Source organism: Pteronotus mesoamericanus, unplaced genomic scaffold, assembly GCF_021234165.1.
Source record: "Pteronotus mesoamericanus isolate MK-2021 breed Mesoamerican mustached bat unplaced genomic scaffold, CSHL_Meso_final scaffold_54, whole genome shotgun sequence".
Taxonomy (NCBI): Eukaryota; Metazoa; Chordata; class Mammalia; order Chiroptera; family Mormoopidae; genus Pteronotus; species Pteronotus mesoamericanus.
The window spans coordinates 37,150,572-37,167,238 of NW_026555321.1; the positions used below are offsets into that span (position 1 = coordinate 37,150,572).

The 16,667-nt window shown below is 46.2% G+C and overlaps 1 protein-coding gene across 1 annotated transcript in view; it reads right to left on the reverse strand.

The window, feature by feature from the left end:
• The window catches only part of LOC129087960 (store-operated calcium entry regulator STIMATE), a 56,467-nt gene extending 40,564 nt beyond the window's left edge, over nt 1-15,903 (reverse strand). Inside the window, exon 1 of the mRNA XM_054595058.1 lies at nt 15,591-15,903. Coding sequence (XP_054451033.1) covers nt 15,591-15,750 — 160 coding nt within the window. The 5' untranslated portion in view covers nt 15,751-15,903. The remainder of the gene's footprint in view (nt 1-15,590) is intronic.
• Nucleotides 15,904-16,667: the final 764 nt, after the last annotated feature.

Sequence of the window (16,667 nt, forward strand, 5' to 3'; positions counted from 1 at the left end):
TAAATCAACCCCAGAGAATCAGCATGTGCTGGCTCTGCTATTTCTCATTTGAGTCAGGCCTACCTATGCCAGCTTCTGATCAGGCCAGGCACAGTTCATGAGGCCTTGGGAAAAAGTAGGTGTAGGGCCCAGGCAGGGCCTGTCTGCCTGTCCTCAGACTCTCCAACCCAGCTACAGTGCCAGGCAGCATGCTTCCTTTGGGCCCGCGGGTCCACCAAGTTATCTGCAGATTTAGCTAAAAGCATCCTATCACACCTGATGCTATGCAGGAGGAGCTAGAGGCTGCACCACTGATACGGGTGGGCAAGTACAGAACCCAAAGAAAGCAGAGTTAAAGTACTCTGTCAGGAAGTGATCAAACAATCTGATTCGAGAATCAGGAGACTGTTGACGATGCCTAAGTATATTCTAGGGTCAAGGGAATGGCAGGTAACCGGGAGAGACTTACCAAGTGCTCGGGGCAGTGAACAAGGCTCTATACAAAGATTCAATACAACAAAAGTCTATACTGTATACAAGCTAGAACTTTTGCACTTCCTCTCCCTTAGCATTGAGATAAGAACTCCCTGGCCTGCTGTATCTCAGGGGTGGGGCGGGGAGAGACCCACTGACTGCCTCCTTTCAAAAAAGGTATTGAGAAGTCTGAAAATGTATAAAAAGTCACTATGCACAGAATTGAAATGGGCTCCATTTCAATTATTAACCCTGTTTGACTCATGTAACTCAAAGGCTCATTATACAACAAAGTAGTCTGCAATATATCTTGTTCAACAATCCAGTGTGGACTATAGAAACTGATTTCTTACCAGTTAAAATACTAGCCGTGAGCAACCAGGTTGGCTGCAAAGGACAAGGCAAATAGAGGGGTATGACAAACTGCCTGTCTGAGGCACTGAAGACTGAAGCAGTAGCCAACTGCCACCTTGGAAGAGATGTGTGCTGGCTGCGCTGAGCCTGTTTCCACCATCAAGAGCTCCGGAGGAACAGTGATGCCACTCTCCGTTCCGTGGGGTTCTGGCAGCCCTGCTCACCAAGATGAAATCCAGTCCGCAAGCTCTCACTTGTCCACCCAACACGTAGGCCTACCTTAACAGAGCTTCTGTGGACATTCGGCATGCAAGCCTGTAATCATTTGCTACTAGTTCAAGGGATTTGTCTTCCCAAATAGACTGTAGGCTCTTGGAGAACAGAGATCAAGTCTCCTAACTTTTCCTGTACTCACCACCTTCACTGTATTAGTTATCTCTGTAAAACAAATGAATCCACAATGTAGTGGCTTAAAACAACAAACATTTATTAATATCTTAGCTGGGTAGTCCTGGCTCATGGTCTCTTGTGAGGCTGCAAACTACAAATCATCTGAGGCCTTGACTAGGGCTGGAGGACCCACTTCTGTGAAGGCTCACACACGGCTCCTGGCAGCAGCCCTCGTTCCTACCGTTCCTACCGTGGGCCCCTCCACAGCACTGCCTGAGCGCCCTCGGGACAGGGCGCTGGCTTGCCCCGAGCAACTGATCCAAGAGGAAGCAAACAAGACAGCACACCCGAGCCAACGGCTGCAGTCTTTTAATATTTTAACCGCAGAAATGACATACCATTACTTCTGCCACATTCTTCTGGTCACATAGACTAACCCTGATCCACGATGGGAAAGGTGTGTTTCAATTTCAAACTCACTAATCTACTTTTCTGTAGGGTTTGATTTTTCTGTTACATCTATCCAGTGAAGGTTTCAGAAATTGTATTTGCAATTACAGACATTCCACTTGGTTTACTTTTACATCTTCTGCCACATTCCTATTATGCTCCAGTTTTTCCTTAAAACCTTCCGTGTACTTACTGTAACTGCTGTGAAGTCTTTTTCTGCTGTCTCTATCACTGCTGTTAACCTCTCGATCTATTTATATTGACTGCCTTTCTCTGCTTATAGGTCACAATTTCCTGCTTCTTCACATGTCTAGTAATATTTTATTAGAAGCTATACATTATGGTTGCTAAATTAAGTATTTGGATTTTGTTGTCTTCTTTTAATGAATACTGAAGTTTGTGTAAGCACTTAAGTTTGTAGAACAGCTTGACTGTCTTAAGGGTTTTTTTCTCTTTCTCTTTTAAGTCAAGTTTGAGGTATAATATATACCAAAAATGCATCCGTACTAAACATACAGTTCATGAATTTTGAGAAATGTATACACTAATATAACCCTCACTACAATCCAGATACAGTCATTTTTATTACCCCCAAAAGTTCTTTCAGGCCCCTCTGCAGCGGGCTGCACCCTCACCACACCAAGGCAACCACAAATCTGTTTTCTGTCACTAGAGGTTAGATTTCCCGTTTTTAGAATTTCATATAAGTGCCGTAATATACTATGTATTCTTTTTATCTGGGTTCTTTTGCTCAGCATGTTCAACCACACTGTTGTGTATGTCAACAGTTCATTGCTTTTTGTTGCTGGCATGTGTTACATTGTACAGATATACTCCCATTTGTCTATCCTTTCAAGTGCTCATGACATTTGGATTGTTTCCAGTTTGGGGCGATTATGAATAAAGTTGCTATTTATGTACAAGTTCTTCTGTGGCCATATTTTCTTTTCTCTTAGGTAAATATCTACCTGTGAAGTTCTGAGCTGTAAGGCAAGCGTACTTTATAAGAAAATTTCAGTTTTTCAAAATGGTTGTACCTTTTACTTTTCTGCCAGCAATATATAAAAGTTTCAAAGCTCCCTTTTTCAACTCTTATTATTATCGATCTTTTTAATTTTAGCCATTTTTGTGGGCAAATAGCAGTATCTAATCACTGTTTAATTTGCATTTCCCTGCTGACTAATAACACTGAACATCTTTTCATGTGCTGATTGGTCATTTGTATATTTTCTTTAGAGAATTATCTATGCAGATCCTCTGTCTATGCTTAAATTATGTTATTTGTATTTTACTGAGTTGTAAGAATTCTTTACATATTTATGGTGCAAGTGCTTTGTCAGATATTCATATTCCAAATATTTTTCCCAGTCTGTGGCTTTACAGTATGTGTTTGAAGGTCAGAAATGCTTAATTTAGATGAAGTCCAATTTATACATTTTTAAAAATGGTTCAAGCTTTTTGTGTCCTATGAAATCTTTGCTTATCACAAGGTCACAAAGTTTTTCTCCTATACTTTGTTCTAGGAGTGTTATAGAAGTATTTTCACTTCTACATCTAGATCTGTGATATATTTCTACTCAATTTTTGTGTATGGTATCCAGAATTGTTTTTAAGTTATGCACCCTTCCCTCAGAAGACATGCAAGCCTGTAATAATTAGCTACTAGTTCAAGGGATTTGTCTTCTCAAATAGACTGTAGGCTCTTGGAGAACAGAGATCAAGTCTCCTAACTTTTCCTGTACTCACCACCTTCACTGTATTAGTTATCTCTGTAAAACAAATGAATCCACAATGTAGTGGCTTAAAACAACAAACATTTATTAATATCTTAGCTGGGTAGTCCTGGCTCATGGTCTCTTGTGAGGCTGCAAACTACAAATCATCTCATAAGACATGATTCTTCTGAGTTATCTACCGAATGCCTCAGTGTTCAACAAAGTCTCTCACTCTTAACTGGAAAGAAAAACATCTTCCAGTCCTAGAAATAGTTCAGCCTATAGCTTCCCAGCAGCTGTTCTTTGCTTTTACCTCATAAGTTTTACCCGATGCACACAGACTGATATTTAGAAAAAGACTCAAGGAGACCCCGACAAGCAAATATCTAGAGTTTTTCTTCTATGTAGCTCTTTTTTCTCCATATTGTCCCTGAAAATTCCAACTGCTCTGGCTCCCTCTACCCTGTCTCAACTCAGCAAGGCTGCTGAGCTCTGCTTGGGTTTCTCCTCACTGCTCTGAGATCTGGAAATTGCCTCCAGCAGAAAGCTGGGGTGGAGATTATAGGGCTCTTCTCAATATTTTAATTCCCTCAGGGGTAACTATGCTGGTTGCCTGTTTTCCAGTGTCTGCAAACCATGTTGTATATTTTGGTTTGTGTTTAGGTTGTTTACAGAAGTAGGACAAATTCTATACTGATGACTCCTTTATTGACAAAAGCCTCTTCATTCACTTTTGAACAGGCTCAAATTTTATATTTATCATCTGTCTGTCTATCTATCTATCTATCTATCTATCTATCTATGAAAGAGTCCTCTGACTTCAATGGCAAGCCCTATTTGATTTCAATCTCAAAATGAGAAGCCTCTGGCTTTTTCCTGGTCCACTTCATCATGCCTGGAAAAATGACTGTAATGATGCTCTCACTGAAAAGCCAAGCAGATGAGGGACAATGGGAACCAAAAGGTGTTGAATAACTTCATACACAGAAGAGACAGAAAGCCCAGCAGTTAGAGAAGCAGTGTCCCTTTTCACAAGCCACACGTGAACACTGCACACAGCAGACAAGCAGAGCAGTCAAGTACCAGGATCAGAATGAGACCCACCGGTTTGAATGTCAGTATTCCACTTAGGGGCTGCCACAACCTTAGACAATTCACTTAACCTCTCTGTGCCTCAGTTTCCCTGGGTATAAAATAGGATAATACGAGTACCCACCTCACATGGCTAATATGAGAAATAAAAGAGTTAACATATGTAAGGCACTTACAGGGACTGGCACATAATGGGCACTCTACAAATGCGGCTAAGTATTGTCACCAGGTTAAAAACAGGCAAAAGCACCTTCAGAACCTGAGCTCTGACCTCCCAACCAGGCAAGGCTTTTTACAAGGGAGACAGATCCTCCATTTACACAGTCTCAAAATATCCCCCCTACAAATTATTTATTAATCACAACGGGAAAAATTGTTACTGCGCAGTGGACAGACCTGGAGACCCACCTTCCCCAACCTCTGTGACAACCTGGCGAATACGGGGACAATTCAGGATCAGGGGCCTCAGGCTGCAACACACTGAGGTCACCCCATCACTTAGGCAGCATCCTCGCCAAAAACACATAACCTGAAAGTAATCACAAGAAAACGTCTGACATGCCGAATCGGAAACATTCTAGAAAATCGCTGATCTATACTCTTTAAAAGCATCAAGACTAACAAATACAAAGAAAATCTGAGAAATTGTTCCAGACTAAAGGAGAGTGAAGAGATGTGGCAACTGAAGGCAAGCATGACCCTGGACCAGGACGAAAGAGCGAGGAAGACAGTATTTGGGCAACTGATGGAGTCTGAATAGAGATTGTGGATTGATCACATATTAATGCTAAATATCCTGGGTTTTGATAGCTGTACTGTGGTTATAAAAGAGAAATATAAATGCTGAACTATTTAGTGATTAGAAAAGAGAAACATTTCAGTCTACCCCATCTCCTATGCCCCACTGCTCTTTTTACAACCATCCTCCCAGTAGAGAGCAAACTGCCATTCTGGGCTTGAGCATTCAGCCAGAGCACCAGCCTGTGCCAGCACCAGCCTGGCAGACAAGCAGGCCAGGCCCAATGAGAAGCAGACATATAGGGACCTAACTTGTACAGTACAGACCGTACATCCTATAGACTTCAAAGAACAGTAGTAGGTCATTAAGGAAAGTTTCTTGGAGGAGGGGAGGATAGGGCTAGGTAAAGAGGAAGGCAAAAGGGATTTAGGGAAAAGAGAGATGTGGGTCACGGAGGAAGCAGGACTGGGTTCGGCAGATGCAGGGGCTGGGAGAAGAGCAGCCCCGTGGCATCTTGCTTCATCCCAGTGTCTGATAACATGGCTATTCCCCTTGGCCCAGGCTACAGGGCAAACTGTGGTGACTACAATGTCCATAGCATACCAAGAGCTAAGAAAAGAAGGTCCAAGAATCTGGCTGTCGGGTAAGACACCAGAACGCCACGTCAGTCCCAGGCAAAGGACTCACTGCATAACAGTAGGGGCAGCTACGGCCAGTGGGAGCGAGGACTGAAGCTCATTCGTAGGATTCACATGCTATGAACATCTTCAGACAGCGCTGCTCCTCGCCTGCCCACCCTGCTACACTCCCATGCCTCATATCACTGCAAACCATGGCTGTTGATGGAAAAAACACATTCATTTAAGTCTCCCTGCACTGTGGTTGCAGAACCCCAACACCCATCTCTCGGGCAAAGGGTGGGCCGTCAATGAAAATCACAGACCTGCAATCTTCAAGTCTGCTACATCAGAAACTCCAACAGCAAACCCTGGCCAGTGAGGAACAGCCCCATCTGCAACGCACCACAACCAGGCAGCCTTGTAACACACCCAGCGCAGGCAGCCTTGCTCGCTGGGTGACCTGCAAATATTTAAGCCCAAAACACACTACCCAAATAGAACACCTACTCGAATGCACCAATGCCGCCTCGGCCAAGATGTTCTTTCACGTTATGCGAAGGTCTGGGCAAGAGATGCAGCCTGTGCTGTGGCTGGTCACCTGCTCCTGCAGGATGGCATCTCAGGCTTGGATCATTTTACTGAGGCATTGTTACCACCTCATTTCCCTACATCATTTTTCGTGTTATTAATGAAAATGTCTTCTAAGAAAATGCAAAAGCCTGTGAAGAACACTGATAAGATTAACTAGTTAGAACAGCCCACAGACTATAACAAAAGCTAGGAGGAAAAAATATTTTGAGAAAGGTGAAAAAAAGAAAGAAAAAAAAAAAAAGGCCCTGCATATGTCCCAACCTACCGTGCATACAATTCTGTCCCAGACAGAAAAAAAGAAAGGAAGAAAAGAAATAGCATGAAAGCTCTTGATACCTGACAGAGGTTAGTGACAGGAAAAGCCACAAATACTTGACATCAAGTTTTTAAAAGAAATTTTAGAGCCAAGAAAAATAATGGTTGAGCGCCCCAGCCAGTGAGTGGGCCTTCCTCCCCTCTCATCCCCTTGCTGCATGCTGCCACCCCACATAAAAACCTAGCTAAGGCCAAGCCTCACCAGCTACTGTCCCCACCTCCTGAGAAGCAGCTCAAGTGGAACCTGACTATGGCACAGAATATCCTTTAGAATGAAGAAGACACTCTAGTTTAAATCAAATGAAATGGGGGGAAGACATGACTGATGATCAGACAGGATTGTGGTAACTCAAGTGAGAAGTTTTTTTTTTCATGGGCACAAACGCGATTCCAGGGGTTGACAATCCGCTGAGGCAGCTACAGGAGTTCTAGAATGTGTTGACAACTGGAATTCTCATAAGAGACATTTTTCAGCCAAGTCCAACCCCGTTGCTGAAGCCTGGGACCATGACCACACAGCGAGCTAAAGGTTCCTCGGATTCGCTCACGTTGGCATTAGTCTTAGACAGCTCTCCAGAATCGAGGCTGGACCAAAAATCCAGGGATGGAAGCATCTCTGCTTTCTCTACCTGTGTGGAATTTGGTGAACAGTCAATGAAAGCCAGTTAATAGTAAGGACATGTTTTGATTATTAGCTAAAAGCAATGTTTCCAGCTGGTGTGGTTCAGTGGATTGAGTGCTGGCCTGCGAACGGAAAGGTTTCCCGTTCGTTTCCCAGTCCGGGCACATGCCTAGGTTGCGGGCCAGGTCCCCAGTTGGGGGTGTGTGAGAGGCAACTGATCAATGTATCTCTCTCACATTGATGTTTCTCTCCTCTCCTTCCTGTCTCTTTAATAGTAAATACGTAAATAAGATATTTTTTTAAATATTAAAAAAAAAAGAAAAAAAAAAAGCAATGTTTCCAGAGCCAGACAGCTTGACTCAATCAATTATTGGCTGCATGACCTTGGGTAGGTTACTTAAACTCCCTGTGGCTGAGTTATCTTACGTATAAAACGGAGCTAATATCGGCCTCTACCTCTCTAATGGGCTAATACACAATGCATGGCACGGAACAAGGGCAGCAGGTCTGACAACACCATCATGCCATCTACCGCAGGAGACACTGCCAACAGGACAGGTGCTGGGAGAGAGTCACTGGGCCCCCATGTCTTCTCCTACAGCCCTAAGGATACAAACTGTAGGTGTTTCTCAGGGCTACTAAAGAGATCAGGGCTACGAGATCTAAAAGGCTTTAAAAGAAAGGTTCTCAAAGAAATAATCCAAATGGAGTATGAGGTTAATGTAGAACCTGACTTGCCACCCAATGATTTAATTTATCACCCTTTTTAAGTGCAAGCTGTAGAAAAGAGGCCTGAAACTGAGTAAGGACAGCTCTGTGGAACCCCCTCCAAACCACTGCCTCTTTTTCTGGGAGTCTCTGACCACACGCTTTCCAGCCCCCAGAAGTGACAGGCAGGCCCCTGATCTCCTGTGCGGGCCTGTGCTCTCTCCACTCCTTCAGGGTTGCAAGCCCCTCACACCCGCTTCAACTCCAGCGTTGTGCCCAAGGAGAGCTTCCTCAGGGACGCTTCCCCAAGTCCCCTGGCAGAATCCCTCATCCTTCCTCTCAAGTCTATTCAAACTTCTCCAACCTCTTCACACTGTCAGCACAGCATCCAGCTATTTTTAACCACAGCCCAGTCCAGCTGTGAGCCCTTCATTATACAGGGGACTGGGTCTCAGCTCTTCTTTGTCAAGGCAGCCCCCAGCACCACACTTGGCACCCAGGACCTTAACAAACCCCGATAGTCAACTGTTCTCATCCTTCAGGGGTAACACAATGACCTTCTAATCTGTTCTGCTACAGCTCATCAGTCTGCTGACTAAATCCACAAACTGAACAACTGTAGTTCTCAACACGAGTGTTGGTGCCACCTGGGGACAACTGGCAATGTCTGTAGATGTTGTGGGTTGTCACAACAGGGGTTGTGAGGTGGGGAGCTATTGGCATCCAGTGGGGAGAGGCCAGGGATGCTGCTAAACACCCTATAAGGCACAGGACAGCCCCCCACAACGAGGAATTATCTGGCCCAAAATGCCAGCAGTTGGAAATGCCAAGTTGGAAAATTCTGGGTTGGATGAATAACCTCCCAGTAGTGGAGCCATCTAAGAGACTCACGGACCACTTTTACACATACATGAAGAACAGGATAACTCTTAAGGGTTAACCCGAACTCAAAACTATTAACTACTCTCCTAAGAGTCACCGAGCACCAGGGAAATGTTCTATGAAAACCAGCAGGTAACCTGAAACCACCCAAGGCCCTGAAAACCCCTTCTCACAGCTACTGAATGAACTTGTGCACTACGTCCCCTCCAGCTCCTCCCAGGGGCTCTGCCCCTTAGACACTGGGCCTCATCCCCGGGGTGGGGCGGCCACTCCTGTGGTCAGAGAAACCCTCACAAAGGCCCAGGCCCGAAAAGAAAACCTCAGGTGTAACTCACATGTGCACTGAGTCATTGGTAAGTCTTTTCAAATTTATATTTTTTAATGCTATCAATAGCCATAAAACAGCCTGAAGCTTCAGATAATACTTTGGACATTAAAAAAAAAAATTATTATGGAAGAAAATTATTCAAATAGAAAAACATGAGCCAGGGCTACAAAGTAATCAGAAAGTGCACCTGCACAGGAAGGGGCACAAAGAGGCCGGCAGAGTAGGGGACATGGCTCAGAGCGTTTGGAGCCTGAGGGACCTGGCTTACCCTTCCACTCAGCACCTACTAACCAGGACTTTGTGCCAGACGCATCACCTGCTCAATGCCCTTGTTTGCAAAATAAAAATGACCCCTCCTTCCAGGATCCTGTGAAGTACAAGTGCTGAGCACACGTGCCCTCCGACTGGGCACTCAGCAAAGAGCACATGGCAGGAAAGAAGCAGGCACTAGTGGCCAGCGCCCACCTGTTACCACAGGACCTGCGGCCGATAATGCCAGGGACTCAGGAGCAGGTTCACCACCGCACGTGGGCTGCCCCAGTCCACCCACTGCCCTCGCTAGGCCCACAGGAGACTCTGTAGGCGAGAGCACAGAGAGGGCTGGGTGAAGAAAGGAGATTATTACACACTGTATTAAAGCCACCTGGTTTGGGTACATGCTAATTTGGAATTCACAATCACTGTGCTAGTTAAGAAAGATAAATTTTTTTTACTACTATGCAGTTTGTGAAAACAGGACTAAAGGTAAAGGTATTATGCAAACAAGATGAAAAGGGAAATATTTAACCTAATTCAGAAAACTAGTTACTCAAGGACTTGTGAAATGTTCAAGAGAACCGCTCAATGCAAATACTGTAATAACGATGCAGGTGATGGCATCACCCCCCAACCTCTGGCCCTCACCGAGAGCCCAACATGTGCCTGACACTGACCCCGATTCCCTACAGACATTCCTTCTAACTCCACATTCCCAGAAAATGCACTATTCCCTGTCTGGCTGAGGAGGAAACTGAAACTTCAAGAGATATGTAGGCTGCTCAAGGGCACGTCAGGGCAGAGGTAGGAATGGCAGCCGGTCGGACGGGGTCCAGAGCCCAGGGTCCTGCTATTGTTAAGTGCCTGTTAAACTCTGTCAACACCATTTCATCTTCATATAAATATTATACTAATTGCTGAAGATTTTAAAGAGATCATTAAAGCGGTAGAGGTCTGACAGGCCCCTATGAGGGCAACACCTAACGAGCAGGGTATTTAGAAAGCTAAAAAATGCATTTAATTAAATTATTCTACAATTCAGACTGTCCCCTAATTCAGACAACTCTCTCACCCTGATTTTATTCCAAGTTAATGGAATTTTAGTACAAATAAAGGAGTAGATACTATCAGATAAATCAGCATTTAGAAAACCTGAAAAGTTTTTAAAAATTAAGATGCCTAACACGCCGTCACACTGATGTTGGCCACACTGCTTTCCCCCGTGGGCACACTACCAGCCTGGGACAGAAAACAGGGGTGTCCTCCCTGTGCCTTGGCTGGTAACTCTGGAAGGAGGAGAGGGCACCGACACTTACTGGGTGTGGGTGCCTGGCCCAGAGACAGAAGGCTCCATTCATGAGCTCCAGCCATCGTAAGCTCCAATTCGGCCATCACTAGGCTTCATTATTTTACCAGGAAGAGGTGATCATTGAGTGAAAATTTACTGGGGGACAGGATATTCACACAATCTCAAAGTATCACTACCACAAAGATAATTTTTAATTGCAAAGGGAAAAATGTACCTTTATATAGAAGAGACCTGGGGACCTCCGACCTTGGCCCAGTAGTCGACCCTATCCCCAACAGTGGGAATGCCTGATGTCACGTGCCTCCTGGTATGATGTAATATGAAGCACACAGCACCGTTTAGGGAGTGTTCTTGCTGTGAGAAAGGTTATCTGAATCTAATAGCTCTTCCAGACAAACTCAGCAAACACAGGAGTCAGCAAAACAGCTCAAACACTGCAACAAGGAAACGCCCAGACAACTCCAGATTATGAAACACGGTACATGACAACTGGCCAAGACTTTTCAAAAAGGAAATCTCATTGAAAAAAGAACTGTGCATGTGCATGCGTAGGGGGAGATTTTTCTAGAATGAAAGTGACTTAAAGAAAGCAACAACAGGATGTTGACTGGGTTATAGTTCTTGAAAAGAACTGAGACCTGTGACATCTGGAGAAGTATGAATGTGGACTAGATATTAGATGATATTGTGAAGTTATTTATTTTCGTAGGTATGATCATAAAACTGTGGCTATATCCTTATTCTTAGGAGGCTCAACTAAAGTTCTTAGAGTAAAGTGTGATGCTTTACTTACCTGAAGATGGCTCAACACCCCCCCCCCCAAAACAAACAAAAAAAACCATCAAGAGATAAAGTACATATGACAAAATGTGAACATTTTCTGAGTCTAGGTGGAGGGCAGTCATTCACTCTATTACTGTTCATCTTTTCCATATGTTTGACATTTTTTAAAATAAAAACTGGGATATGCTGGGAAGAGGTGACCCCAGAAAAAAGTCCCAACCTGAGTGTGTCTCTACACAACATACAAGGAGGTCAGCTCACCATGTGAGAAAACACCAGGGACTATTTGAGATTAAGATTTCAAAGCTGGATAGGCTGGTCTATGGTATTCTGACCTCAGGAAGAAAGCTACCATTTCTCAACACCAGCGGTGTTTTTGTAAAACACTGACACCTTCTCCCAGCTGGCTCGCCCCCAAGTCTGTAACATGAAAAATGCAAGGCGATTTATCCAAGCTCTCAAAGTGCTCGTTTTGTGAGAAACCAATTCTGTCTACACTTCAGCCCAAAGTCTGGCTGCACACAGTGAAGGAGACTTGCGTTCACTGTGATTCACACATCCTGAGAGCAAACACCCCACATGCCAACATACACGCCGGCCAATACTGACCTCTGGCTGACAGCAGGCCCACTAACCTGCACTGGAGCGGCCTGCTGAGTTCCATGGCGCTCAGCTCCGTTCTGCTGTGACTCTAGTCTGAGTGACGCCGTCGAGTCACAGGCTACAGATAAAGCCACCAAAAGAAGGGGAATTGCTCAGCAAGCAGATCATGACAAAGCCTCTTCCTTTAAAGCATTTCTTTCTACTCAGACACCCAGTGCCTTTCAGTGACACCCCAGAAAACCCAGGGTGGGAAGCCCCAGTATAAGCCTCTGAGTTGGTTGAGCTTTCCTAGCTGGAGCCTCTGGCAGGTTCACCAGTTTAACAAGGTGATGCTGACATTGGGACATGCCTGCAGACAGTAGCCTGTAATAGTCTGTATGTTTACATAGCGTGAAGAATCAGCTCCATATGTCACCTGGCACACACACTCTCAACTGCCTGGACCGAGCCGTCTGAAAACCCCCACACAGTGAGCCAAACACCAGGATGAGAAATTCTTGTGAGAATCAAAATCCTCCCTTGAGATGTTAACAATATGAGAAGTCTTCCTCTAGGACAAAATCCTCCAGGATAAAAAAAAACAACACAGTAACTTGTAAATGAAGGAGAAAAAGGTGGTTTTTCTGGGCAGAAAAAGAAACATAAAGACAGTAGTCTGAGAAGTCACTGAAATCAGGGATGGAGAATGATGAAAAGAACCTCACAGCCTGCGTGGCAGAGAAGTGGTTCCATTTCATAGAACAGAGCTGGTCTGACAGGGAAATGAAACAGCTCCTGCACTCAGAATTGCGGGAAGTGTCAGAGAAGAGAGGCCCTGAGCCCACTGCCTGGGGGAGGAATGCACCGGAGAGGAAAAGACCCTGGCTCCACAGAGGACAGGGATTGTTACTTCAGACCGCTCAGGAGAGGAGGCTGTATTTAAAATATGCTTGAAGATAATGATGAACTGATGAAGGAGAGAGTGGCCTCATCCTAACAAAAAAAGGCCTCCCTAAGGGACTGCAGTGGGGACACTTGTCATGGGAACCTGGTGCTCTGGACAGCTCTGCCCAACTGAGGAAACAACGCTGTGACTAGAAGACTAAAAGCCCTGACAACGCTGAGTAGCCCACAGATGTACTTCCTTGAGACCGCCTCCACCTCCACTTCTTTTCCCGAGCAGTGTCATTCCAAATGTACAGCAGCCTCTTAGGTTTCCTCCTCTTCCCAGCAGCGCAAAATGGGAGAGCCCTACAGTTGTATTTCAACAGAACCAAGCTTAAGAGACAAGAAGGGAACTTGCCTGACTGGGTCCCAGTCTGCTGTCTACTTCTAGGTGCGGGGCTAAGCTCTCACTCTCATCTACATTTCTGCATCCAGGGCAGACATACCTCTAAGTCTCTCCAACTCTTCTCCCCATCCCTCCTACTCATCATTGTCCCAGGACCCACTTATCCACCCCCATAAGCTCCCTCCATGTCTAAGCTTACATTGAGCAAGAGATCACTCTCTAGTTCGGTCTTTACATACACAAAGTACCAACGACAGTGGATCTGCACATGCGCTCACACTGAATATTAAGTAAAGAAGCAAGTGTGTCCCTGAAGACTCGCAGGGCCAGCACCACCACTCTGAACACATTCAACTCGGCACGCTTCTCAGCGGTGAGCAACTCTGCCCAGTCATAATCACATTTTCCTCTCTGAATCACAAGTATTAAACTCTAGGGAGTAAGTCAGGCCATCAGCATCAATCAAATCTATGAAAATAGCCAGAGCTAGAGTAAGAAATCTTAGGTTAGAGAACAAAATAAAAACTAAGCCTGCAGTTCCTTTGGAGAGAAAGGAAGGCCAGCTGGAGGAAAGCAAAGTGGGAGGGGAATGAAGACCCACACACAATGTCTTGAAAACACACACAGTTCAAGCACCCAAGTCAGCAGCTGATTTTGGCTATGTAGTCACAAATTACTACTGCGGGAACAAGTGGATATTTACTTGTTTGGCAAGGAAAATAGCAAGGCAAGCAGAGACTAAAAAGAAAAGAAAAAGCGGCAAACACATACACTTGGGCACTTGTTGCAAGACTTATCAAGGCCAGGCAACCAGAAGAAAGTGGTGTCCAAGAACAGCCTCTTCAGGATACTGAAAGCCTGGGAGAATTCACCCAAATAAGCCCTATGTTATAAACAAGCAAAGCTGCTACTCCGACAACTGGGGCCTACGAGACACAGGCACACTGCTGCAGCATCCCTCCCAGGTGCCGAGTCGAGGACTTTCTGCAGGAACTCCCCACTCTGTCCATGTGAGCAAGTGGGGAAGTTCTGAGAACAAGTCATTTTGGAATTAATGCCTCTGTCCAGATAGCTATACCCTTCCTTCCCCCAAAATGCAATCGCAAGGGGCACTCCTAGGCCTGCCAGCCAACCGAAGCTCCTTGTTACTTCAATAAAGAGGATATGCACTAAGAAAATACACAACTGACCCCCACCTGACAGCAGGATGGAACTTCTGGTTTTCCAGAAGGGCCCTCTGGGGCTTTCCTCTCCATCACGAAACTCAGGGATGGGCCCCTGGTGACTCAGGACAGGGATACAGAGACCTCCTAGACCCTCTGCAATCCCCTCCTCCATGAAGCCACTAGGTTGCCTAAGTCTCATGGAAGGAAAGAAATTTTAAATACAAATAATAAAAGTGAGCCGGGAAAGGGAAGAGCCAGAGAGGCCTGAGACTAATTAAGGAAATGTGGGACAGGATGGAACAGGTGGGCCTGCTCGGGAAGAAAGAAAAGAGGAAATGTGCGGAAAAAGAGAGTCGGGGTGATTCCTGCTTCGACCAAAACAGAAAAGAAAACTGGGAAAGAAGGTCCGGGATTGGAGGAGATGTAAGGGAGGAGGTAGTACTGAGAACGCAATGCACGGCTAACAGTCCAGGTATTGCAAGGTAGCGGGATATACATACGAACGGGAGATAGTAAATCTTGAGTGCAGGTGCATTAAAAAGCTCAACATCAAACTGGGGGTTTATGAATGAGAGTTCAAAGCATGGAGGGGAGGCTCAGGAAAGCCTCTAACAGAGGGTCACGGCCTCAGGCCAAGTGAAGCAGCCTTAATTCGCGACAATATGGCAATGGAGGGAGTTTTAGGTATATGAGGAAAGGTGCGTACGGGTTGTACGAGAGGAGCAGGGGTGACCGGTAGCTACAGGCTACATGAATAAAGCCGTAAGCTCAGGATGCTCCCCCTAGTCTGGGAATGCCCAGGCTGGGCTCGCCGGATGAAGGCACCTACGCCATGGGTCGGGGGTCCCCAGGCCTGAACTCTTCAAGCGGGAGAGTGCCCAAGGAGGCGCCTGGCCAGCGACTTGAGGTGCAGGGCCTCAAAAGGGGTGGGGGTCCGGGACTCACGCATCAACGTGCTGAAGGCCACGACGCCAAGCAGCCCCTGCAGGAAGATGCCGAAACTGTGCATGAGCGCGCCGCTCTCGCAGCGGCCCGCCCCGGACGCGACGGTAGAGGGCGGTCCGCCCGGCAGTCCGTGGCTCGCGTTCCCGGCGGGGCCCTGCATGGCGGAGCTGGGAAAGGAGTGGGAGACACCTCGGCCCACACAGCCTTGCTGCCCGCCGGGGCCGTGCCGCCGAGCCCCGAGCCCGGAGCTCGGAGTCCCAGCCGGGAGCCGGTTCCTCCGCCCCGCGGCCCACTCGACGCCGCGCGTAACCCGACGTCTGAGATCGCAACGTCCGATTGGCCGGGTCCGGCGTGGGGGCGGGCCTTGGCCAAGGCTGCTTTCCCCTCCAGGGGCGGGACCTGGGCCGGGCAAGGGGGCGGGGTGTGAGTCAGTTCACAGGTAGGATAGACTAGGTGAGCTCGAAGAGCAAAAGTGAGCCTGAGAGCGGGCTTTGGGACCCAGAGTTCCAGGTCAGTAGGAGCAGGAGCAGGGCGGTCTGTGCCTGAAGTCGTTTTCCCTTCAAGATAATTCCTTTATATCCTGCAGAATAAAATTAAAAAAAAAAAAAAATCCTGGATTCCACTCTCAGATTCCAATGCAGTAGCTCTGAAACGGGGCCGCATAATCCGCATTTTCAGCAAGCCGCCTGGATTATTTTGAAGCTGGTTGTTGAGAAAAACAATCCAAAACTCAGCACATAGGCACATGCCTTCCAATCCAGGCGTTCTGCGCCCCTCTACTTACTTGTTAGTACAGATACCCCAGCCAAAGGCTTATCTTAGAGCCACCAGTCAGGACCTCACCAACTTTTTCTTCGCTAAATGTAATTCAAATGGTCATTCTGTTGAGGAGAGAGACCTGGTTCTTCTTGCTGATGTATGTAAAGAGTTACATTATCAGCAAATCGTCCTTCAGAAGAAAATAGAAGTCCTCAGCTCTGCTAGGACTCTTGCGGTTCCCAGCACCAGCAGCTGTGTCACTGCGATCTCCAATTCTTAATCCGAACCCACGTGGCACCTTCCCGTGGTCCACTAGCC